This window comes from Chiloscyllium punctatum, chromosome 39, assembly GCF_047496795.1.
Source record: "Chiloscyllium punctatum isolate Juve2018m chromosome 39, sChiPun1.3, whole genome shotgun sequence".
Lineage (NCBI taxonomy): Eukaryota > Metazoa > Chordata > Chondrichthyes > Orectolobiformes > Hemiscylliidae > Chiloscyllium > Chiloscyllium punctatum.
The window spans coordinates 55,905,498-55,932,377 of record NC_092777.1 but is presented as its reverse complement, the minus strand read 5'-3'; the positions used below and the strand labels follow the sequence as shown (position 1 = coordinate 55,932,377).

Here is a 26,880-nt window from a genome sequence, read left to right as displayed (position 1 = left end):
GCATTTCACATCTTTTAATTGCCTATTTTCACTAGTTTCTATAAATCCAGTTCCAGTTTATATCACTTTATGATGAGAGAGAGCAAGGGACAGCTTTTCTTTCCATCAAAATTAGAAACTTAGTGAAACGTTAAGGGCAAATCAAAAAATTGAACCACAGTAAGCATAAATCAGCAAAAATGTTTATTCATGTCCGTTATTTCAATACTCTCCAAACCTACTTATCTTCCACCCTCTAGAGCTCAAATTCATGCAAAACTTCTGCCTTTTACCAGTTCAGCTCATCCATCACCCCTTTGCTCACTGTCACTGTGCAACCCCTGTCTGCATCAATTTTAAAATCTGCAAAATTGTTTCCAAAACTTTTACACCTCACTTCACCTGTAAAATCTTCTTACAAAAGATCAGAGGTGCCTCTGTTCCCCTGGATTCTCTCTATTCCTATTTTAGCAGTGGAGGCTGTCCATTCCAATTTCTAAGACTAAAACATTTGGGATTTCCTACCTAATCCTTTCCACCCCTCCAGCTCGTCCTTCTCCTAGAATACACCATTTCCCAAAGACAGATTCTTTTTCCTGAGCTTTGGGTGCAAAGGATTTTTTTTGGGGGGAGGTGGAAATTAATTAAAGGAATTTCTAATGGTAAACTATCAATTTTAAAAGGTTAAGTCCAATTACTTTAGCTAAAACATTTTTGGTTGGATCAACAGTCAAGTCAGTAGCTGCAACTTGGCTTTGGAAGAAAGTAAATTGAGAAAATGGATTCACAAGCATGTAACTTTTCAATACAAGTGTTCGCCAAGATCACCTCACAATTACAATGTTCCAAGACTGCAACTGGTCTGACTACAACATAACATTTTTCCGTTTATGCAAATTCTAGAGCAACACTCACATTAAAATTAAGAAGAATTTCATTCTAAATATCCAGTTTTTGACACTGAACAGGTCAGATGTTGCACAACTCTGTCTTAAGAGTCATACAGCACAGAAACAGATCCTTCAACGTGTTATATATTAAATGATCCAGCTCGTCCATGCAGACCTCGCAAACATATACTTTTGAATCTTAGAAAAGCATCCTCTGCTGCCTCAATCCACAATTCCCAATTAATCACTGTAGCCGATATGGAGGTCTTCCCAAACAAGACTAATATGATTGGCAATTTCACCGCGAATTATTTGTGCTGTGTCTTCATACTGGATATAAGATGCCTTCACAGAGTCTCCTTTCAGTTTTTAGTGAGAAATGTATTTTCATTACATTCTGGTTCTGATTCAGTCAGTAAGCCAGTTAATACTCTAATTGACTAGATTACTCAGCCTCCCAAAAATTGATTCCACCATATCCCAACACAACCCATGCCATGGAGATTAACCTAAGAGAATTTTTCTAAAAACAAAAGGAGTTCAAATAACTGAGCGTGTGAAGAACCACCAGGGTTGAGTCCTTACCTGCATTTCTTTATCTCCATATTTCTGTGGATTCTTACTCCCATGACTCTTTCTCCGAAGTTTCTTCAGTTCTGCATGGCACTTTTCCAATGACTCCAGCCTGGCTTTATGTTCGGCTTGATATTTCTTCAATGTTGCCTAAAAGGAAAAATGCAAGAAAAATTAATCTGAAAATGATGGAAATGATTACTTATGAACAGGAAAGAGATCTGCCTTTGTTGTTAATACAGGAACAGAATGAAATGAAGAAAAGAGCAAGAAAAAATAAGTTTGGCATATTATGATATTGATTTCTAATCACTATTGCTTCAATTCACTTCCTAATGGTTTCTGACAACCTATATGACATTTATGATTTCATATCAATAAAGTATACAGGTGAGAACATGTTCAGGTTTTCTAAAACAGAAAAAAAAAGTACTGATATAGTTTTTGTCTACCAATAAAAGAAGCTGCATCTCGTTCTATTGTCCACTATTCAGTAAGGTTTGAATATAGCTAAACCTAGGAGACTTGTTGGAATAGTGCTAAAATGACCTTTTGGAACAACTTGGGACTATAAGCTATATGAATGCAAAGTACTTGTTGCTTAGGCCAGCTAGCCTAAATCATGAGTGTTGCATTTCTGATGAATATTAAAAACATGCAAACTGACTGAAAACAAAACTATTTGCCGAAAGCTATATAATTCCTCAAAGTGCTTTGTAATGAAAATTCATGAAGTTCTCAGAACTTCTGTATAACGTGGCTCACAACAAACAAAGACTGTATTAAGCATCTATTAATTGACCAACTATTTACATAGAATTGCTTCTATAACGAACAGGAAATGACATCACCACAAACCCCAGGAACTCCATCCAGGAGAAAGATATAAATAGAAAGCAGGAGACAACAGCTTCGCTTCACTTGGAGGTCACCACTGATGCTACCTAGCCAGGTAATGAAATGTCTGGATATCAAACCTACAGCTCGGCGAGCAAACCTACACCCTTGGAAGACTGCCTTAGTGTTTATTGTGACATCTGAATGTTTCTCATCAGATCTGACCTGTTGACAACAGCATCCCTCTTCACTATTATCCAACTGGGTGGAACTGATTTCACCTGATTTCATTCTTGTCTATCTATCTAGTTAATCACCAGAGAATCCCTTGCAGTGGTTTCTCTTCCTACTCCTGCACCACTGTCTCTAGCATCCTTGGTCCCCTCCCATTTTTTCATCCACGTGATGTCCATTGATGATAATCGAGTCAAAATGAACAGCATTAATTTTCACACATTGTCTGATGACCCTCGGTTCCAGCTCATCACCACCTTTCTAGATTCCTACACTATTGTCTCTAGACTGGACTATTCCATAATATTCCTGGCTGGTTTTTTGCCACATTTTACCTTCTGTAAACTGAGTGATCCAAAACACTGTTTCCTGTGTCTTGACCCATCACACATGTTCGCTGACCTATACTGGTTCCTCATCACACAAGAACTAGATTTTAAAATATGATCAGCCTAATTTTCAAAATCCTCCATGTCCTTATCTCTCCTGATCTCTGTAGTCTCTCCCAACTCTAAAATCCTCATATCTCCATTTCTGAGCTTTGGTGTATTTCCAGTTTTAATCACTCCATTTGTGGTCAATCCCTCAGCTGCTCAGGGCATAAGCTCTGGAAGATCTTCCATGCACCTCTCCCTTCTTTACCTTACTTTCCTCTTAAAATACTCATTAAAATTTACCTCCTTGATCTAGTTTTTGATTATCTGAGAATGTTTCTTTATGTGGCTCAGGCTATTGTGAAGTACCTTAGGCTGTTTACTACATTGAAGTTGCTATATAAAGAAATGTTATTTGTGTTCACGAATAATATGCTAGTTTATAAGCTGAATTCTACAGAAAAGACTACAACAATAGGACTGCATGAGTAAAATGCATACGTAAAATTTAATTCATATGCATAAAATCAATCACCGCAGTGATTTTGCAATAACTGACAGAATGTCTGTAGCATTTGTTGATGGCAACTTTTGCGGTGGGATATCTTCTCCAAAAAGCCAATATGGAGATCTAAACCAGAAGTTTCAGAAGACTGTTGGGAACTAAGTCTGCCTGAAAATCATCCCAACCCTATGCTTTTTGAATCACCACTTTTTCCTAATAAATAACAGATGGATAGGAATAATTTCAAAGCTGTAATTCAACTCAAGTTTATAACACTTACAGTGGCAATTCTATTAGATTACAATGTTGCAATAAATTCATGCTTTGCTTACTTTACATTTGAAAATACACCTTTTTTCTTGCTGCAATATTACATGATAAAAAGTGAACAGAAAGACTAATGAGTTTATTAATCAAGAGATGTGATAGTGCAGAATTCAGCCTGAAACTTACACTTAAGTATTTGGCATCTAACTCAACCTTCTGCTCCAGTTGCATCAGCAAATCATTGTGGAACACTTTCAACTGCAATGAAAAGACAACGTCAGCAACATTTAATTTCAATAATGTCAAGAGTACAAGAAACCCCCTGAACACCCACACACGTTCTCTCACACACCCACGATGCAGAGGCACTGATTGTACCTTGGATCCTCAGATTAGTCATGTGCAAGTGATGCTTCCCTCCTCCATAAATTCAGCTCCTTGAAAGCTATAATTTCACCCTCCCCCCAAAACACATTCTCTCTACACTAATTGATTTGGAATTTTATCCTAAGGGGTACACATTACAATTCGGCATTGCCTTTTTTCCTGAAAGAATTCAATTTTCTCTATTGATTAAAAATCTTTAAAGCAAAGATGACAATTTTGATTTTTATTTTGAATTAAACTGCTATCCAGCAGTTTAGATTTTAATTTGCTGGCTACATGTCAACATGATTTAACCATATATGTATAATCTGCCAAAAGCAGCTATTTCAGTTTAAAAAGTATCCTCTTCTCAGGAACAAACAAACAGAACTTAATTTATAAAAATCTCTTGATAGAAATCTTTGTTCATCAGGTACAAGCTCTCACAAATCCATTATTGCATGTATACTACCTTAAAAGGAATACACACCATTTCTTCAAGCTGTATCTGAATTTGTCTGTGGACCTCTGCCATCTGGAACAAAACATCCCCTGCAAAATAACAAACGGAAGCTAAAATAACTATTTCCATCATTTTAGAATGTTAAGCACAGCATCCACACAACATATGGGCAAACTGATTAAGGCACATTTTTGCATCTTAACTGCCTCATCAAACAATACCGAACAAAAGTAGAACAAAAAAAACTATTTAAACATTGCTCTGAATTTTTAAAAAACATACAGTTTTGTCACTCATTTGTATTATTTCTCCAAATGAGGACACAGCAGCATATTGTACTGTCACTGGAGTAGCAATCCAGATATTACTACTGAGGACAAGAGTTCAAATCTCATGACAGCTGTTGCAATACATATTTAGTTATTGAATAAGAAATTAAAAATGAATCTCAGTAATGGTGACCATGACAATCATCATGGATTGTAATTAAAAACCCATCTGGTTCACCAATGCTTTTTACTGAAGAAAATCGGATGTTCTTGTCTGGTCTGCCCTACATGCAACTCCAGCTGCACAGCAATTTTTCTTCCTTTATTCTTTTATGGGATGTGGATGTCACTGGCAAGACCAGCTTTGGCTGCCCATTCTAAATCCAAAAGGCTTGCTCGGCCTTTCTGAAGGGCCGGTACGAATCAACCACATTGATGTGGATCCAGAGTCACAAATTTGCCAGAGAGTGTGTAAAGGTGGCAGATTTCCTTCCCTATAAAAGGAAATTGGTGAACTAGCTGTATTTTTGCAACAATTGATGTTCCATGGTAACCATTACTGAAAATAACTTTTTATTTCTAGATTCAATTAATAATGGAACTTAAATTCCACAAGTTGTGATGGTAGAATTTTAACTCATGACCACAGAGCATCAGCTTGGGCCTCTAGATTGCAAGTCCAGTGACAATGATTATATCCCTGTTTCTCCCAAATGACCTAACTGTCATGAAATGGCCTAGTAAATCACTTACCTCAACTGCGGGATGACAGATACAGGACAGATTTCAGAGGTAGGTTCTTTACTCTGAGTAGTAAGGGCATTGAATGCCCTGCATGCAACAGTAGTAGATTCATCAACTTTAAGAGCACTTAAATAGTCACTGGATAAATATATGGATGATAATGGAATAATGTAGGATAGATGGGCTTCAGATTGGTTTCACAGGTTGGCGCAACAGTGAGGGCCAAAGGGCCTGTACTGTGCTGTATTGTTCTATGTTCTATTGCAATTCGGAATGGCTACAAATGCTGGCCTTGCTGCTGACACATTTGTAAAAATTTTGTGGGATATAAATGTGGCTATTATCCTTAGTTAAGAGGTTAGTGTACATAGCCTTCAAATACTGTAGAACGAATAACTAATTGGTTCACTAAAAGATAGGAACATTGCATTTGGGAAGCTGATGTCACAAATCAAAACCTGTAACTTAGACTATTCAGACATGTTCAAAACTAACAATAAGCACCCTCTGTCATTATGACATTTTATTTTTCTCTCAGAATACTTTCCTTCCTCGATTTTTGAAGAAAACTCACTTCTATCAAAGCATATGTATAATATATATGGGAAAGGAAGAGAAGGAAATGGGAGAATCAGTCTTTATTACAGTACTTGCAATACCATATGGAATGGAATACAGCACTGAAAACACTAACCAGAAGCATAAGCTTCTGATCATTTAAAATTATATAAACAATCTAATTTTGAAGATCTAATTTTGCTTTATAGAAGTGCTAATCCACTTTTAATCAATTTACTGGAAGTCAGATGAAAAATGAAAATGAAATAAGATACACCTTTGACACGCGATCCAGTAACTTGAGGCTGGACTGTATAAGTGACAATGTAACTACTATACTGCACCTACAAAGTGTATAAACTGATGCTCAAAAGAGCCAATGGCATAAACACTATTGGGGTAGTTCATGGAGACTGACTAACTTAGTTCCTAGAGTTTGTTATATTCCAAGATGCAAGAGAGCACATACTGCAACTTTGTTCAATTGTATTCAAATACTTAGTAATTCTCGAGCAATTATTTCATTTTATACAAGTGGAAATTACAGCCGGTTCTCCTTCAGTGAGCACTTTCCAAAAATGGATTCACACACAACTGTAACAAAAACCAACATTTCATTATCAACCTGCAAATTCTGACCAACTCTCCGCTCCACCCCCTTTCCCACCAGCCATCCAACCCAACCCCACCACCACCACTTCCTGAAACTTCCAGCATTTAGGGCATTCAAGGTGGGTGCGGTGAGCCAGAAGATTTCAAGTTCATCACCTTGGGAGCAAAGTCCATGTTATTCTACTTGCTCAGTGCATTCAATATACTGGTGCCATACCATCGAACAGCACTGAATATAAATGCAAGAATACATGGGACTAGCTCTGTATCAAAAATTTAAACCAATTTAAACTTCTAAAACAGTTTCTAAGCAAATTTAAATAAGCATTACTATGTTCTAGCACAAATATACTTGAAGTAATCTTTTTAAATGGAGAAAGGCTACAGAATAGAGGGAATTGACAATCCTTGTGCATGAATCATAAAAAGTTCATCAAGTAATAGAGAAGACAAATGGAATGTTTGCCTTTATAGATTCAGAGTCTCACAGCATGGAAAAAGGCCCTTCAGTCTAACAAGCCCATGCCAATCATCCCAAACTCTTTTGCATAGTCCTAGCTGCCTACAATTGGCCCATATCTTTCCAAACATTATTCTTCATGTACTTATCCATATATCTCTCAAACATTGTAACTGTACCCTCATCCAACACTTCTTCTGGAAGCTCATTCCATACACGAAACAAATTGTGTAAAAGAATTGCCACTCTTTTTTTAAAAATCTTTCTTCTCCCGCTTTAAAAATACACCCCTAAGTCTTGAACTTCCCCACCCTAGAGTCATACACCACGGAAACAGGCCCTTCAGCCCAACCCATCCATGTTGACCAAGTTTCCTAAATTGAACTAGTCACATTTGCTTGCATTGGGCCTGTATCCCTCTAAACCTTTCCTATCCATGTGTCCATCCAAATGTCTTTTAAATGTTGCAACTATACTTGCTTCTACCACTTCCTCTGGCAATTCGTTCCATATACACACAATCATTGGTGTGAAAAAGATGCCCTCAGGTCCCTTTTAAATCTTTACCTCTCACCTTAAACCTATACACAAAAAAGACATCTGCCATTCATCTAACTTATACCATTCATTACTTTATAAACCTCTATGAAGTCACCTCTCAAACCCGTATGCTCCAGGTGATAAAAATCTCAGCCTATCCAGCCTTTCCTTCTAGCTCATACTCTCCATTCTCAGTAACATCCTAGTAAATCTCTTCTCAACTCCAGCTAATAGTATTCACCCTAACCATAAGTGATAAAAATTTCAAAGAATCATGTACCTAAACTCCCAAGTCTCTGTTCTACATCACTGCCCCAGGCCCTACTTTAATTGCAAACCCACTAACTGGAATAGTTTTTGCTTGAAGGAGCATGGTGTACAAAAGTAGGGAGGCTTTGCTAAAATTAGGCACTAGTCAGACCACAGCTGGATTACTGTGAACAGTTTTGAGCCCCTCATTTAAGGGACGATATACTAACATTGCAGAAGATGTTCAGTAGGCTGATACCAAGAATGGAGGAGACTGTTTTATAAGGGGATATTGAACAGCTTGAGCCTGTACTCATTGGAATTTCCAAGAATGAAAGGTTATCTTCGATTCTTAGCGGAGCTGCCAAGATAGATGCGAAAAGGTTGTTTCCTCTTGTGCAAGAGTATAGGGCTACGGAGCATAAATGTCAGATTCAAGGTTATACATTTAAGACAGAGGTGAGGAATTCCTTCCCTTAGAGGGCAGTGAATCTATCAAGTTTTTTATTGCAGAGCTATCAAGGCTGTCATTAAATATGTTCAGGGGTGAGATGGACAGATTTTTAACCAGTAAAAGAATCAATGTTTATGGGTAAAGGGAGGAAAATGGAGTTAAGGATTGTCAGGTCAGCTCTGAAAGAACATTCATGGGCTGCATAGCCTACATTTGCTCCGATGTCTTATTCTATCATTTCCAGCACAGACCTAATGACAACAAGAACCTCAATATATTCTTCTGTGAAAACCATCTTCATTTAATGTCAACTTTGCACTATATATGTATGTATTCTTATCCTCTGAACAACAAAGTACAAAAAAGGAAGAAACAGGCCCTTTACAGACCTATCACATGCATTAGGCTTCCCATTGTCAAAACAATATTTGAACATCTTCAAATGCAAGACCTTACAGTCAATTGCACTAACAAGCTGCAGATTTGACATTTGGACAGATTGGTACTCTCCTGGCTAGCGTTTCCATTTTATATTTTACAGAGTCCATAAGTTTGAGCTTATACTGTGCTTCTGATATCTTAACTCTCATCAATATTTGATCAGCACTTGCTGATCAAATCCATCCAAGGACTAAACTCTCCTGGTCTCCAAGCTCCAGTCCTACTTTGTCGTCTTCCAAAACTGGCCTCTTGCACATGCTCGGATTGAAACACTTTTGGGGTTAGACATGGCAATGGAAGTGCTCAACTTCTCTTGTACCTCTTCCCCTTCCTCTAATAATGTCTCCAAAACCTTTCTTTTATTAGTCATCCACAGGATGTGGGTGTCACTGGCCAGCCTAGCATTTATTGACTATTTAACGACCTTGGGAAGGAGGAGATAATGAGCCACTTTTTTGGAACTTCTAAAGGTCTATGCAATGTAGAGATGTTAACAGTACTGTTGTACTGTTGAAAGTCAAAAACTACTCTTCAAAGGTTTTAGGATTTTTAGTCAGTCACAATATAGCAATAGAACACCCCATCAGGATGATGTGCAGCTTGGAGGGAATTTACAGAAGGTGATGCTCCTTTGCAGTCGCCAGCTTCATCCTTCTAGGTAATAAAGAGTTGGGAGGTTTGGAAGGTGCTGTTGTAGGAGTTGACATGAATTTCTGTGTATATTTTGAAGTCAGTACACATTAATGCCATTGTGTGTCGGTGGTGGAAGCAGTGAATGCTGAAGGCTGTTGATTGGGTGCCAGTCAAGTGGGCTGCTTTGTCTTGGATGGTAGAAAGATGGAGACTTGTAGTTGCACTGATCCAGACAAGTGGAGAGAGTATTACAACACAGCTGACTGGTTACTTATAGATGGTTGACAGGCTTCGAGGAGACAGGAGTGAAGTCACTTGCAGATCGTCTAGCCTCTGGCTGGCTCTTGGAGCTATAGTATTAAGACTTCTGGTCCAGTTCAGCTTCTGGTTAATGATAACATCTATAATGTAGATAGTTGGAAATTCAGTGATGTTACTACCACAGAATACCTTTGTGGGCGAGGAAGAGGGTAGTCATTGATTAAATTCTCAGGTTAGATGGTCATGCCTGGCCATCCATCAACCCAGACATTGACTAGACCTTGCTACATACGGTGATTCAGTATTTATCTGAAGAATCACAAATGATCACTAATATGTGCCTTTATATGGTTTACTTTCAAAACGGTGTATCATTTAAAGCAGGTTAGCTTTTATTCAAAATATAAACTGGTTTTATATATTGGAAGCAACATTGGAAAGATGCAATAAATGCATAAGTAAAAAAATGCATAAATAAATAAAGTGGGGCTCATGTGATTGCAAATTATAACAGCGAACATAAATACATACTTATTAGTGGTTCCAAAGCAATGTAGCTGATTCAGTTTAAAAGTCTGAAAATCTTTTCCATATCTGTGCAAACTTCAATTCAGAACAACTTACACTGGTTAGACAATGATTGAAACATCCACATGAGGTGCTACAGTCAAATAAACATCTGTAAACTTTAATACTTATAACCAGCTTCTGAAATTAGAATGTTTACCTGACCAATCTAATCATATGAAGACGGTTGGATCACAATATAATGTACTTTATCCTTGATGCAATACAATGGTTAATTTTTAATGTGGCAGTACTGTATTAGGTTTTGCAAACATTTGATCTAACAGAACATCACACAGTTAAGGCAAGTTCTGCTCGTGGCACACCTTTGTTGTTGGTAGATGAGCCAGGTATAAATAGAAGGTCCGTTTGTTGCAGTTGCCAACAGAAACCGGTTTCTGCACTACGTTGGCCACACCCAATGTCAAAATATCTTTGCAAAAACAAAGTTGTTATTCATGTAGTGTCCTCAAACATACACACCTATATTTAGCATTGCATTCATGACAAATTCAAATGAAATTGCAAAGAACATGTCCTTCCTCATTAATTTTAACACAACATGTCAGAACAGATTTTTAAGTTGTGATAGTTATTGTGGATAGTTACTGTATAATTCAGATAGACTTGTAGGTCTGGGTCTTAATTTTACCTGCCATTTGCACATGCAATCACTCAGATTTTAATTATTCTCATTATAAATTGCAGACCAAGTTTAAAAGGAAAATGAATGGTGAATTTATGATTCCCTTGGGATGTACTTATCCTATAATTAGGATTACAATCTGGTCCTTGGGGAGTGCCTTCATAATTAGAAAAAATAAAATCAGTATGTAGATAAAAATAATTCTACCCAACTGTGCTAAACATATTGGGGGGGGGGGGGGGGGGTGCAGGTGCAGCAGTCAGAGGCAGATTTGATCAGTCATGAACATTGGAGTCATCATTTGCACCTTACCATACTTGTTCCCACACAGAGGCAGACAATACAAAAAGTCCATGCTGCTGAATGATTCAAAATGATTTGTAAGCCAGCAGGACTCACAACACTAACCATATGCAGGAACAAGAGAGGCCTAGTCACATTCCAGTTGAGCATGTTTTCGAGCTAACATTCCAGCTTCTAAAAGGAATGTGTGTTTAACATCACAAATGCTCCTGAAACCAAGTGGGCTCGAATGTCAGTGCAGAGAAAGGGCTCTGTGGTTCATGGATGTGGACAGAAGATGGGAGGCAAGGGCAACAGCCTCTGAAGGGAGTAGGAGCATTTGGCCATGATGTGAATTCCCAGACTCCAACACAAAGGACTTGGCAGATATCATAAAATAAGGACCTCGAGTAGATGGTAAAGAACGATACCTTGTGAAGATGCATTTATCTCCCAAATCACTAATCATTCAAATGGCATCACAGCCTCACTCAACCAGCAGAATTCTAAAGCAATCAGATCTTATTCCTCACAATGATAATTCCATTCCACTTCACCTTTGCACAACTTCCATTATGCCAACCTAATAATCTACATCTCAGACCCCAGATATCTCTAGCTATTATTTATAGCAGGCACAACACCCAAACATGGTGTGATCCAATCATTGACACGGTGCTCTTACTCCTGCAGGAAGATGTCTTGCACAATGGAAAAGATCAGCAGAGAACTGGTAGGACCTAGAGCCCAACCATCCACTGAGGAAATGAAGGAGATGGGACTCTTAAACAGGGGTCTGTGTGCAAAACAGTTTATAATAACCATTGTCCACTAAACCCACTCATTATGCCATCACATTATGGTACTTTTCAAATGTTTACCTCGGCTTTGTTTGGTTAAGTTGCAGCTTTGGAGAGTATGGACCTCTTGATTTATACCCATCCTCCTTCAACTCAATCCTCTCATTATATTATGCACTCAGAGAGCAAAGAATTGTCTCTTAGCCAGCCACACGTTACATAGACAAAAACTGAGCATGTGATCTCAAGTGAACTTGATTAAGAGTACTGCAGCTGTGAAGTAACTTATGCAAGCTTCTAGTGATGTAACCTTTTGCTGAGGGTTGATAGATTTAAGTGTCCCAGCAATTTGGACTCAAATTGCTGGGGCTTGGGGTAGAAAAGCAATTTTCTGATAAAACAGTGGCCACAGAAACTGATCTTCCAGTAGCTACATTATGAAGGCAACTCAGCAGAATTTATTGTTTACTAAATAAATAAGTTGCCTGATTTTGTCATTAATACATTTTGAAAAAAGATACAGCCAAAACTATTCAACATTCTCATTTTTTAAATAAAAAGTTCTAAGGTCCCTAGTTTGTGTTCTCTTATTTGCAACTCTAAAAATAGCTCCACAAATTGCTATTGAACAGTAACATCACATGCCCAGCAGAGAGCTTCAAATGTAAAAGGAGTCACATCAGCATTTGCAATAAACGTCACTGTGGTGAAAAGAGGTTATGGAACCTTGGACTTTCAACCCTTACTGTTGGAATCGGAGCTGCACGGAGGTAACTCCTATCAAATTTCACAAAACACACTTTGCATAAAGATCAGAGTTGAAGTACTGGAGATGGTGTTAGCCACAATGTGGGGCCACTGTTTTATCAGAAAATAGCTTTCTACCCCAACCCCCAGCTTCTTGAGTCCAAATTGCTGAGACACTTAAATCTATCAACCCTCAGCAAAAGGTTACCTCAAGAAGCTTGCACAAACTAGAATGTTTAAATGAATTTCAGTGTTAGGTGAGGAGTCGAAGATAAATTTTGCGCATCAAAACTAGTCCATATACTCTTCAATAAACTGGGGCTTTTTGTAATTATGAAAGATTATGAAATCAGAAGTAGAAAGTTGAACTTGATTTGAAAAGAAAGTCAGCCAAAAACTGCATTTGCACAAGAGTGCTGAAGGCATTACAGTACAAAATCAATTCTTTTTAAAACTGAAAAAAAAACTAATTTCATGCAATGTCTATAATCATTTGAAAGTAAGATGGCACATAGCCAGAAGAGGCACAAAGATTGGCAATGGAAGAAATGTGCAATTGCAGAATAATGTTTTCATTAGGTATTAATAGTGGTTGAGCAGGGAAAAGCAGCTCAGACATTTGGATGTGTTGCATGTGGCCATTACTCCCAGAACTGTTGTGGACAACTGCTATCTGGGCAAACCTGGTGCACTTATGCAGTATTATGCATCCAATACATTGCTAAAGCATCACATGATGATCTTACCAAATCAAATCTCAAAGGCAAAGGCAACTAGAGATGGGCAATAAATGCTGGCCAGCCAGTGACACCGACATCCCATATGTGAATCTAAAAAAAGTCTGTTAAAAGTGAAGTGCAAATTACTCTTCATCAGCATTAATGATAAATGCAGTAAAAGATTGCACAACAGAAATTAATGTTTTAAGCTAAACTGGGTTCATTAATGGTTTCACTAAATTCAAAATCAGTTTGGCAAATGAATGCTGGGATTTGAAAGCACAGTTCTGATTATGGCATGTCTTACTTGTTCAATTAGATTTACAGAGAATTGTGTTCATGCACACCAAGTAAAAGATGTACTTAATAATGGATATACCAAAGATCTACAAACATAGCTTCAAAGAGAATTTTTTGCAACATTATTTCCACTTCCACCTAATTTCTCTTAAAGTCAAATGTGTTTTGCAAAGGATGAATTCAGTTGCAATAATCACACCACATGGATTCTCATAGGGTGCAAAAAAATAAACGGATCAGAATTTAATATTCTAGCAGCCTGAAGGGAATTACAGTTCCCTAAAAATACTGCTGTCACTATCTTGACCATTTTGGAGAATGGCATTTTAAAATTCCTATTTAGCATCTATGCATCATTTCTTCACGAAGCTTGTTTTGACAGTTTTGTAGTGATTTCTGCAGATTGGAATCCCCAATGAAAATCAGTATACAGTATACGGCTGACATCACACCATCCTATAGCTGGCAAATTACAAGGCTCCACGTCTTATTCATTATGACAATAGAATCATTACCTAAAAAAGACAATTTCTGTCGAGCGCTTGGGGGGGGGGGGGGTAGAAAAGCAATTTTCTGATAAAACAGTAGCCACAGAAACTGCAAAAACTGCTTTTCCAGGAGCTACGTTACAAAGACAATTCAGGGGAACTTATTCTGTTTAGACCATTTAAGAATGTGTTCAGAACAGACACCACTCAAAACTGCCCTCGAACCTCAAAAAAAAAGAAACAGAATGAGATATATCCTTTCATATTGAGATTTTTACAATCATCTGTTGGAAATCCAAAAGTGTATTGCCCTTTGTTTTTACATATCAAAAGACTCAAACATGCCTTTTTATTATTTCAACAGGATAATAGAGAAATGTGTCTAAGTTGTAAAGTCATTCCACCACCCTCAGCACTCATTTATTTAGGGAAATTGAGCATGTGATATTACTGCACCACCTAAAACAAGTTTTCTTCCCAAAGATTCTAGATGTTTCACGGTCAGATTAATCATGTGCCCATATACTGGGCACCCAATTGACGTAGGCAAGAATAAAACAAAATGCTGGAAATATGAAATGAACACAATGTTGGAGAAACCCAACAGGTCTGGCAGCATCAGTGGAGAGAAACAGAATTAACAGTCTGGTATGACTTCTGAAAGTTGTCTATCCCAGACTTCCTTACACCACAGCAAGGGATCGGAGGTGCTGAACAGAAACAGTTCAACAAGAAATTTCTGTTCCCCACATGAAATCTCATTCAACAGCAGCATACACCAGATAAATAAAATGAACACTTCCAATCAAACAAGTTTTAGAAAAGGGACAGAAAAAGAACAGGTTTTTGCATACCATCTTGCTGACTCCAGGCATAACTCTGCCATCTGCACTATTATCGAGCGAGACTCTATAGAGGAAACAAGCCCTCTAAAAAATGTACCCAATGAACAGATAATTAAATAAAATTTGGGAGTTCAAAACTCCAACGGTCTTTTACAGCATCTTCAAGCAGTATGGACTTCAGTCTTCAGACAATATTTATGTCACGTTTAGTTGGACTGAAAGAATTGCATTTTTGTAATACCTCTCAGAGCCTAGTGTACAAAGTCTCACATACAGCAATTAAATGAAATCTAAATCATCTTTTTCATAATGATAAATATATGTCTAAACATCAGATTGAGAAACATCAAAAGGTAGATCCCTCTATTACAACTTAGATGGATAAAAGCATGTGTATCTCATTGAATGGTCTTTAACCGTGTTGGTTCTGGACTACATTGAAGCAAGTGATAACAAATTTACATTTGGGGTTGCAGATTGGTAAAGTCCTATTTTACTCCAATCAGGATCATTTTGGGTCTGTCATATAAGAAAGTGTGGCTTGCTACCAAAGAAAAACCATCTTAAGGGATAACCTAATCATGTAAAAGAAAATTTAAAAAACTATAGGATCACCAGGGCAGATTGAAAAGCACAAACATTTTACCAATGTATGCACACCCAACCTTCCACCTCTACACAAAAATTGTCCTAAAGATTTCTTTTAACAATAACCATAGATCACAATTTATTTAAGACTGCAGAAAGAATTACAGTTTAGACAATGACAAGCAAAAGTTGATTGTTGCCTTTTACAACACTTCTATGGCTGACATGAGGCAGAACTTTGACAAAACTGCAAAATATTGAGACTTCATTGTGGGGAGACAGGTTCAGAGAGGTAGCATGAGTGAAATTAATACAACAGAAGGTTTTAAATGTTGACAAATTCAGAATAAACTACATACATGACATTCTGTATTGCTCAGCAGATGGAACATAGCTTATATCTCAGTAAATCCCCAAATATAAGAATTTAATCTTGTTGACCTCGTGCTTTAATTTTGTTCTGCTCCTTCACAGAATATGAATGCCTCTGGCTAGGCCAGTATTTATTACCCAATTGCTTTCTGGTCAATTAGGGTTAAGTTTCCGCCACATTGCTGTGGGTCTGTAGTACAATGCAGTCCAAACTAGGTAAAGACAACAGCTCCCTTCCCTAAAAGGCATTAGTAAAGCAGATGGGTTTTTCTGATTATTGATAATGACTTCATAAATCATCATTGCCCTCCTAATTCCTGCCATGGCAGAATTCAACCCCATGTCTCCAGAACATTACCTGGGTGTCTGGATTTATAATCTAGTGATAATACCACAAGGCCATTATCTTCCCAATTACAGGTCATGAAGTCCCAAAGTTTTACAATGGTTCAAAAAGAAATGTGGGGATCTGGCAATCAAAAAAGGTACCATGTGCCAAACTTAGAGGATGAAATGGAATTGATAATGTGATCGACCTTAAGGACACTCCTTTAACTGCCTTCATTAGATATAATGTTTGACTGAGTAGAACTGAATAATTAACATGGAGCCAAGAGTAATATGTGACCACCTCAGCACAACCTTAGACTTAAACACAGCTGATTTGACAACAGTTTAACATTTAGTTTGATTTGTTAACATTACTGTGCAATGCCTCAACATAGCCAGAGTGCAGTTTGTCCTCCCCTTGATCGATTGCAACTCTTTCCCTGTTTTGCATTCTTCACACCTTAATTAAGTTACTGCCCTATGATTTCCTTCCCACTTTCTAAGACTTCATTGCCACTATTTGTACAAAATTAAATAGGATATAGTTCTGCTCTCACAAATAGTGACTTGTAATTCTTTAATTCTTTGGCAGCTTCATTAAGGTTTATGATTTTAAAAATAACTTGCAAACCCAAACAATTAAAACAGAATGAGCGCTTTAGAAACCATTAGCCCACTATTATTCTCACAGATGTCAAATCCAAAAGTGGGGAGACTGCCTTCTCAGTGAAATAGCTCTCCTTGCCTTATTGGAGTGTGTTGTGTCCTCATTCTCAGCATGTATGGATTGTAACTATTAACTGAATTCATTTTGTTGTGATGAAGTTACAATACAAATGGATATCAAAGAAACCTGATCTGCAGAAAGTGCCAATACGCTCATTTGCTGATGAAACACTTTTCTACCTTTGTTGCCTCTATGCTTCACAATTTCAACACACCCTCGCTGGTCTCCTGCTTTTCATTTTTCGTAAATTTGAGGTGATCAAAAAACTCTCCAGTCCAAGCCTTGAGACACACCAAAATCTCTCTTCCATGACCTTGTACTGACTCACCAGTATTAACTCATGGTTAAGGATTAAATTCTTGTCCTGATTTTAAGATCCTTCCTTGGCCTTCCAAGACCTCTAGAATCTTTCAATTTTGGTCACTTGATCATGCAATCTTTGGTACCCATGCCTTCTGCTACCAGAGCCTTTCCTAAACCTCACTTCCTCTCTACTTCTTTTTCCTCTTATAACATGTTCCTTAAAACATATTTTTTTGATCAACTGCCTAAATATCTTATTGGGCTCAATGTCAAATTTTGATTGATAATGAGCTTATGAAATTTCTTGCAATGTTTTAATATGTCAAAGGCATTACATAATTATAGCAGTTACTGAAGCAGGTGGATGAATAAAAATCTCTCAGCTCCGACAGCATCCATAAACACTACCTGTTTATGGCGGGAATGCCATCACCACGTGGACTGCAGTAGATGACAACCCACTAACATTTTCTCATTTACCACAAAATATGGTCAATAAACACCAGTGGTGTCAGTGATGCCCATACCTCAACATTTTCCCCCACTGGAATGACTAGCATCCCCCGCAACATTTAGTACCTTTGTAATGCTAGCTGTAGTGAGATGAGATTTGTGAATTAAAGCCTTTCAGATGTCCCAATCATATTAGCTTACAGACAATATGAATTAATTTTGTTTCTAAGCAATAAGAAACCAATGTTTATTTACCAGCTGAGATCATTAAGAGATCAACAGAATATGGTAGACTGACCTGGCTAACCAGAATACTACTGCATAAAAACGCGGTTAGTCTTATCGACACTAATACTGAAATGCTAATTAAAACCAAAAAGTGTAAAGAGATGCTGCAAAAGCAGGCTTTGAGGCTAGTGCAAACCCTACTTCAGATGTGCTTCACTGCATTATGAACTATAATGATACACTCAGTCAAATGGCAAATCTGAGAAAATAAACTATTTTTAAAAATTGCTGTCAGTTTAAATACCAATAAGCTTAATACAAGTACCTGATATGATGAGTTACTCAAAAATGAATGGTCTCTGCAGAAAAATATCTTCAATATTAACCAAAAAGAAGTTTTATTTAAAACAAATACTGATTGTAATTTACTACATAAAATCTAATCTATGGAAGCTAAAAAAGGTTTGGGATATGTGCACTTTCAAAATCCAATGGCTACAATGCTAATAAAAAGAAAAATGAAGGATGAACCAGATTGTACATCCCTCCTTTCTCCTCTATGCCACTCCAAATAAGTCATTAAGATTAGGGGAATTTCTGAACGCTCCACCAAGATTTTGTACAATGTGCTTCTAGATACTTTTCATTCTCCATCAATTTAAAAAAAGTGTTCATTATCGATACAGTAATTACGGTTTACTCAATCAAATCACCTCTTGAAAATATACACATTCCCTCCTAGTTAGTTTTAGACCATACAATCTGGTAACTTTAATAAAACATGCATAATCACTGCTGTGCCCAATAAAATAGAACTCAGAAGAGAAGCATTTAATTTTATTGAACAGACTGTTATAAATACAAGAGTTTTAAAATGGTGTTTTAAACCATTTCTAACTTAGAGTAATAAGGGATACTGGAGGGAGTAATTGATCTACTGCAAGTCCAACAACAGGATTGGTTAACATGAGGACTGGAGGCCCAGATCCAGTAATAATGAAGTGTGCGTGCCAAGTTTAACATCTCAAAGCAAAAAAAGGTAGAAGCAGATTTTATTTTTAACATTGCAAATCTTTTGTCTCAGGCTGCTAGTAACAATGAGAGAAGAAGAATAAAACAGGATAACAGGAGTCTCTGCAATCTACAGAGTGCTAACACTGTCCTCATACTTCCACTGTTTCAACTGACGTTTTGAATTTATTTGCACAAATTACAGTGCGTAAGCATGCCAAGAGAAAAGAATTATTAAAGCCAAGAAAGCTAGACTTGAAAACTAAATTGGGAAAAAAAAAGACATGGGCAAACTTTATTTTCAGTTAGCTCAGTGGGTTGGATAGCTGATTTGTGATACTGAATGACACCAAATGCATGGGCTCAATTCCCATATTGACTGAGGTCACCATGAAGGTCCTATCTTCTTGACCTCCCACTTCACCAGAGGTATAGTGACCCTCAGGTTAAACTACCACCAATCATCTCTCTCTAATGATAGCACAGTCCTATGTTCCTCTGGACTATAGCAGTTTTACCTTTCTAAACAAGGCTCTTGCAAAATGTAGTAAGCCATTGGCCATCAGATCATTTATGTTTTTGCCAAAATTAGATCAGGTTGGAGAACACAATATGGTAAATGCAATAATTTAGCCTGCCCATTCAAAACGAGGAAAGGCAAAGAAACTTTGTCTACTACTTACACAGCAGGGTTGAGTGTGTATTACTGGGAAAGTACAGCAGGTCAGGCAGCATCAAAGGAGCAGGAGAATCGATGCTTCAGGTGCAAGTCGGGTGGTGGGGCTGGTGGGTGCAGGTGTCCTAGAGATGTTCCCTGAAACGATCCGCAAGGCAGCATCCTGTCTCCCCGACGCAGAGAGGACCACATTGGGTGCAACGGATGCAGTAGATGACAGAAATATACCTGTACTGATACCAATGTCATCTGGGACACCCGCACCCATCAACCACACTATCCAGTGGCTAAACACTTCAGATCCCTCTCCCACTCAGTCAAGGACATGCAGGTCCTGAGCCTCCTCCACTGACAAACCATTGCCATCCGACGCCTGGGAGGAAGAACACCTCATATTACGCCTTGGAACCCTGCAACTACACTGGATAAAATGTGGATTTCAACAGGTTCCTCATTTCCCCTCCCCCCCACATTATCTCAGTCCAAAGCCTCCAACTCAGCACCACCTCCTGACCTGTCCATCACACCCCCCCCCCCCCCGACTTATCACCTTCATCCAAATAATGCTTTCTCAGCTACCTTCTCTCCAACCCCACCCCCTCCCATTTATCTCTCACTCCGTGCCTACGAGCCTCATTCCTGATGAGAAGTGTATGCCCAAAACGTCAATTCTCCTGCTCCTCAGATGCTGCTTGGCCTACTGTGCTTACCCAGCAAAACACTCATGACTCTGATCTCCAGCACCTGCAGTCCTCACTTTCTCCTAGTTGACTTACACAACAGGGATGACTTATATAAATGTATTTCACCACGTCGGTTTCCTCCTTTTTCAGTAGAAAGGGGATTATATACAGCAGGAAAAACAAAACCAAAATCAATAATTTCAAATGAAACTAAATATTTTGTAATTCTTGACTAGTTGCAGGAATAGTGAATATTTTATAGTAGTGTTTTAGTTACACTCACCCACTCTCTTTCATGATTTGCTTTAACCAATAACTTTTCAAACAGGCAATGACTGAAGCACACAGCTTTCAAATTTTGAGAGACATTAATTATTTCTGCATTAAAAATTTCCAAGTATCAATCAGTCAATCCCTCTAAAAAGGATGCTACACAGATTCTATGTCTCAATAACCCGTTCATCCATATGATCTGAAAACACTTGAACTGCTTATGACTTTGTGATCCAACTATGGTTAAAGTATTCACTTCACAAACCATAACCAGCTTAGATGCAAATCTACATATCATACAAGATCAGTAGTTTACAATTGCAATGCAAGCAGCTGATTCTGGCCTCACCAAGAAAGCAATTTGTTGCAAAAGGCTGATTTGACCAAGGTCAAGTGCACATTCTTTTTAAATATAAATAATTAAAATTAAATGAAAATATGTGGTCTTTTGAAACGTTATGAATATTGGACTAAAAGTTGAAAAAAGCCAGATCAAAGGAAAAATATGGTTAAGCTTTTGTGTGATTAAAACAAAATATCTTGCAACTATGGATTTCAAAAATTGCTCCTGCAATATGTATTTAGTTAACCAAGCTGAAAACACAAGCCCAACTTCACAAATAGGTTAACTATTTGGTCAGTTATCAGGACAGAAGAATACATAGAAAATACATACAACTGTATTTTATTCAAGGACAAATGATTTCCAAATGAAATTTGAAGCTTTCTACTTCACTGAATGAAATTACAATTCTTAAATCAAATTATACACAGACGGTATTCTTTTTTTCTGACCATAAATTCAACAATTCAGAACAGAACAGTCTATAGGTTACATTAACAATTTCAGTGAAAATAATGCAAGGCCTGTAACCTTTAGTTGTAAAAGAGAGGTGGATTCCTCTGTATATGTTATAGCAATTTTTTCCCCTCATCCATTACCTACCCCAACATTGCTGTGGTTATAAAGAGCCCCACAGATTGACTGTAAAACAAAAAACTTCGATTGCAAACGTCCTTGTTATGGAGCAACATTAACAATACAAAAGTCTCAAAGGGGACATAACTGTACAGCAATTCCCATTACGGAATAACACACTTGCTAGAGGCAAATAAACTATTCACGCAGCAGTCTAGCTTGTTTATTGGTGACTATGTCACGATAGTCCTACAGACTACCCTCTGCTTTCAATGAGTAGTTTTAAACAATGGTAGCTTTCCTGCAATACTCACTTTCACCATCACCTCTTAAAATAAGCTGTACCAACCAGTTAATTAAGGAACTTGCAGATTTTAAAAACTTCAATAGCGCAAATAATCAAATATTGCATTCAAAAAAACATGTTGTTATGGACATACATCTGGTGGATAGAACACGTCATATGTCAAAATAAGCTCATGGGTTCTCATAAATATAGAAACAAAAACAACAGGAACTTAAAGCTCATCTATGAAATTCCCTCCATGAGCATCTGGCTCCTATTGAACTGCAAAAAAAAAAAAAAAAAAAAAAAAAAAAAAAAATTTATGGTGCATTTATAATAATACCCTTCTGGCAACTTCACCACCCCTGGCATCAATAACAACTCTAATGCTTATGAGTTGTGCCACTAACTCAAAAGGGTTGAACACAACCTTGTGTAGTATTTTACCATTCAGCATATCCCCAGGATTTGAAAGGCACAGAGCTACATGCGGACATTAATGACATTTGCAAAAAGGCTTCTTCTTGAATTACGAGTACACAGGAAGATCAGAGAACCTCCACAGCAATAAAAATTAACCAACTTTTAATGATCGCCACTTGATTTTACATAGGTGAAAACTGCTCAAGGCAACTGTAACAGAAAATAAACATTAGGTAAAATAAAAAAAAGGTAAAGAACGATCACAAGCTTTATCTCAAAACAGTAAGCTATGAAAAGGAATACTTTGCAAGGAGGTAGACGTGAGGTCGGTCCAATACAAAGGGTTGAGAGAGACAAAAGTACAGCCACCAATTATAAGGAATACAGCGTGCACAAAACGTTGGAGTCAAAGGAACAGAGTTTGAGATGGCTGTGGAAGAGGTTCCAGAGAAGGAGGGGGAAGGCCTGAGACTGCTGGATATTTCACATAGCTCAGCATGTATATTTCCTCATTTTTCAGCATTGCTCCTTCAGGATCGGAAAGATTTAGAGGGATATGTGCCAAACAGGACTAGCTTAGTTTGGGAAAACTGATCAGCATGGATGAGTTGGACTGAAGGGTCCGTTTCCGTGCTGTATGTTTCTTACGGCTATACGATTCTGTAATTGTGACTGGATCTGGCAAATTGTGTTGGAAAGTGCATAGTCAAGACTAGAGTGATGCTGGAAAAGCACAAGACAGGCAGCATCTGAGGAGCAGGGGAAAAAAAAATTGACATTTCAGGTAAAAGTGCTGCATCAGGAATGAGCCCCTACCATGCTTTTCCAGCACCACTAGTCTTGACTCTGATCTCCAGCATCGGCAGTCCTCATACTGATGGTCAAATTGAAAAAAAATGTAAAAGACCCAAGAGAAAAAGTCATAGTTAGCAAGTCTTATGTTTATTTGACCTTCTGATCCTGCATTAAAAAAAAGCCTTTTTGTTCTCGCTGTGAATAGCGAACCATGCTAAAATGTCATAAGAATTTGTTTCTCGCTATTGTGTTTCAAGTTTACTCCATTGTTTCCTCGCAGGAACCAGCTGTTTGTGACATATTTGCATGGCACCCACAATATAAAAAGCAGACCTTTACTCACCATAAATCTAATGAGTATTTGCTATTCACTCTCCAACCTGAGTTTACAGAGCTGTTGGTAGCAATTACTTTCAAATGTAAAACATCTTCTAATCAACACAGCAAAGAAAGGTATAAAAGACCTAAATCTTATTGACAGCTTCTAAATGAGGCCTGCAGAAATATTTCATTGACTAACGTTTAAACTCCTGTCCTGAAAATGAGTAATTTATCATAGTAGGGAATATAAAAATCCTTCCCATTCCCTTTTGATGGTGAACAATAGGGTCATCAATAGAATTAAAAAGAGAAATTGCTGGAAACAAGTCTGAAGAACGGTCACTGACCAGAAACGTTAACTCTGCTTTCTCTCCACAGATGTTACCAGACCAGCTGCGTTTTTCCAGTAATTTGTTTTTGTTTGACTTCCAGCATCCACAGTTCTTTGGTTTTTCATGAATAAAAAATATTGTTTTTGCTGCAACATCAGTTCCAAACATCTTGCCAAGTCTTATGACAATCTTTCTTCCAACTACTACCAATGCTGCCATTTATAATTAGAGGAAAATCAATAAAATTAAACAGGAAGATTAACAGGTGCGATTATTTTAAAGACTAGAAGAAATAGGAACAACAATAGGCCATTCGGCTCCTTGAGCCTACTTGACCATTCGATAGGGTCATGGCTGATCGGACATTCCTCTTGTCTAGTTTTCTGCCTTTTTCCAATAGAATCCCTTATCAATAATCTCTCCCAGTCTTAAATATACACAAGGACAACACAAGGCTTTACATTTTTTTTAAAATTTCATTCTTGGGATGCAGGCATCACTGGCTGGCCAGCATTTATTGTCCATCCCTAGTTGCCCTTAAGGTGGTGGTAAGCTGCCTTCTTGAACTGCTGCAGTCCACTATTGTGGGTTGACCCACGATGCCATTAGGAATGGAACTTCAGGATCTTGACCCTGTGACAGAAATATATTTCCAAGTCAAGATGGTGACTGGCTTGGAGGAGAACTTGAAGGTGATGGTGTTCCCAATGTATCTGATGCTTTTGTCCTTTTACATGAAAGTGGTTGAGGGTTTAAAAGGTACTGTCTCAGGATCTTTGGTGAAAATTTGCAGTACACCATGTAGATAGTACACTGCTTCTACAGCACTTCAGTGGTGGAGGGAGTGGGTACTTGTAGACGTAGTGCCAATCAAGCGGGCTGCTTTGTCCTTGATTGTCATTGGAGCTGTACTCATGCAGACAAGTGAGGAGCATTCTATCACACTCCTGACTTGTGCCTTGCAGTTGGACAGGTTTTGGGGAGTCAGGAGTGACTTACTTGCCATAGTATTCCTGGCCTCTGACATGCTCTTATAGCCAGACCCGTAGAATTTCCGATTAATGGTAATGCCCAGGATCCCGATAGTGGGGAATTCAGTGATGGTAACACCATTGAATGTCATAGGGCAGTGGTTAGATTGTCTCTTATTGGTGATGGTCATAGCTGGCATTTGTGTGGCATAAAATTACTTGTCACTTGTCAGCTCAAGCCTGCTTAAAATGGACAAATAGATAAATAAGTTGCATTTTGCCCAGCAATGTTTAGTTTGAAAAATTCAAAAAAGCACTTTTCAAAGCTTTTACAGGATAGTTCCCATTTTGAACTAAAATCGAATGGAAGAAAAGAACAGCCTGTTGTCATGCTGCCTAATGCCAAGTGGGCTGTTTATTTATCACTGAGCAATGCCCTTTTAAAAGCAAAACAATGTGCATGTCTTAACACTGCCAATATATTACTGATACTAGCAACCTTAAGCATAATGGCAAAAATAAAATATATTGTCAACTTTTGACAATACCTGTGCTGTGCAGTCAAAACAGGACACCCCCACCAAAATATGTGCAATGTTGAAAAGGAAAACAACTTTTTGAAAAGTTGTCATTTCTCAAATGTACTTATTTGAAAATGAAAGGTTAGTAACATTTCACAAAGACAAGTTTGGAATGTACCTTAAAAGGATAACATTATATATAGTGTTAAGGAGGACAACTTTATCTACTTTTATATTCTGTTGAAAACTGCAACAACCTACAAAGCATTAACATTATCTTAAAACAATGTTATACTAATGGGACTGTTACCATAAATACGCATAGAAATAGGATTCAGCCTAACTGCCTGTTAACGTTTAGCTAGTTCTTCTTTGTTTAACCATTGATGCTGGATGTTCCAGAATAATGTCCCCACTGTCACAGTCAATAACATAAAAGAAAACAGCAGACAAGAGAGAATATAGTCGCACATAAACACTATTCTGTCTGATACAAACTTCTATTCAAGGCAGTGAACTTGAGCATAATACCATTTTAAAAAGTTGAGGAATAGAGATAAAATACTACAGCAAAACAATATAATCTCTTGTGCAAGTGGTGTTTTGGAGTCTGTTAACGTTGTTGTGATATCAGGTAGTGTTCTAAAAATACAGGTGAATAAAAGAAAAGACAGAAGTATTTGCAAGAAAATCATCTCTTAGCAAAAGAAGCCAATTCAATTACCTGGATTTCAATGCGGTATTCCCACAGGGAAACTAGACTTTTGTTGGTCTGTTGGGGTACTAATTGCTGAATAATTTATATTAATTTTTCTTATCAGGAAAGCTAACTCAAGGCAAAAGATATCCTGGGAGTTTAACAAGCTGCAACTGGTAGAGTGATTAAAAGGGGTTTGAAATGAAAAAAGATTTCTTTAAAAAGGTTTCGTTGAACATTTGTTATCAACGGGGTTTTTTGTTTTTGTTTTCACCTGTCATCTGGCCAAATTGGCAAGCTGGCTGACTCACAGTTGAGAACAGCAAGGTGAAAGTGAAGACTGTGGATGTTGGACAACAGCATCAAGATTAGAGTGGTGCTGGAAAAGCACAGGTGGTCAGGCAGCATTCAAGGATCAGGAAAATCGACATTTCATGCAAAAGCAACAGAGGCACCCTTGGAATACTCCTCAGAAATCTTGAAGGGCAAAGATCAGCTATTAAAAGTTTGAAAGAGCACAGGGTAAATGAGCGATCCTGCCAAAAGGAAGACACTGGCTGTAATTGGCAGAGGTACATCCATAGTCGAGAATAAAAGTGGAGCCAGCATCTCCAATTTCACTTCACTGGCACTCCTGGCGGAAAACCTGTAGCAATGGCATATTTAAAATGGGACTCCCACTCTAATCTTGATGCTGATCTCCAGCATCCACAGTCTTCACTTTCACCTTGCTGTTCTCAACTGTTAGTCAGCCAGCTTGCCAATTTGGCCAGATGACAGGTGAAAACAAAAACAAAAAAAACCCATTGATAACAGATGTTCAACGAAACCTTTTAAAGAAATCTTTTTTCATTTCAAACCCCTTTTA

The 26,880-nt window shown here is 37.8% G+C and overlaps 1 protein-coding gene across 3 annotated transcripts in view; it reads right to left on the bottom strand.

Moving 5' to 3' along the window:
- The window catches only part of LOC140464078 (BAR/IMD domain-containing adapter protein 2-like), a 72,169-nt gene that overhangs the window by 27,922 nt on the left and 17,367 nt on the right, over positions 1-26,880 (bottom strand). For all 3 annotated transcript variants that reach the window (XM_072558763.1, XM_072558762.1, XM_072558764.1), the window contains 3 exons: positions 4,516-4,577; positions 3,846-3,917; positions 1,455-1,592 (listed from right to left, as the gene is read on the bottom strand). In XM_072558763.1, coding sequence (XP_072414864.1) covers positions 1,455-1,592; positions 3,846-3,917; positions 4,516-4,577 — 272 coding nt within the window. The remainder of the gene's footprint in view (positions 1-1,454; positions 1,593-3,845; positions 3,918-4,515; positions 4,578-26,880) is intronic.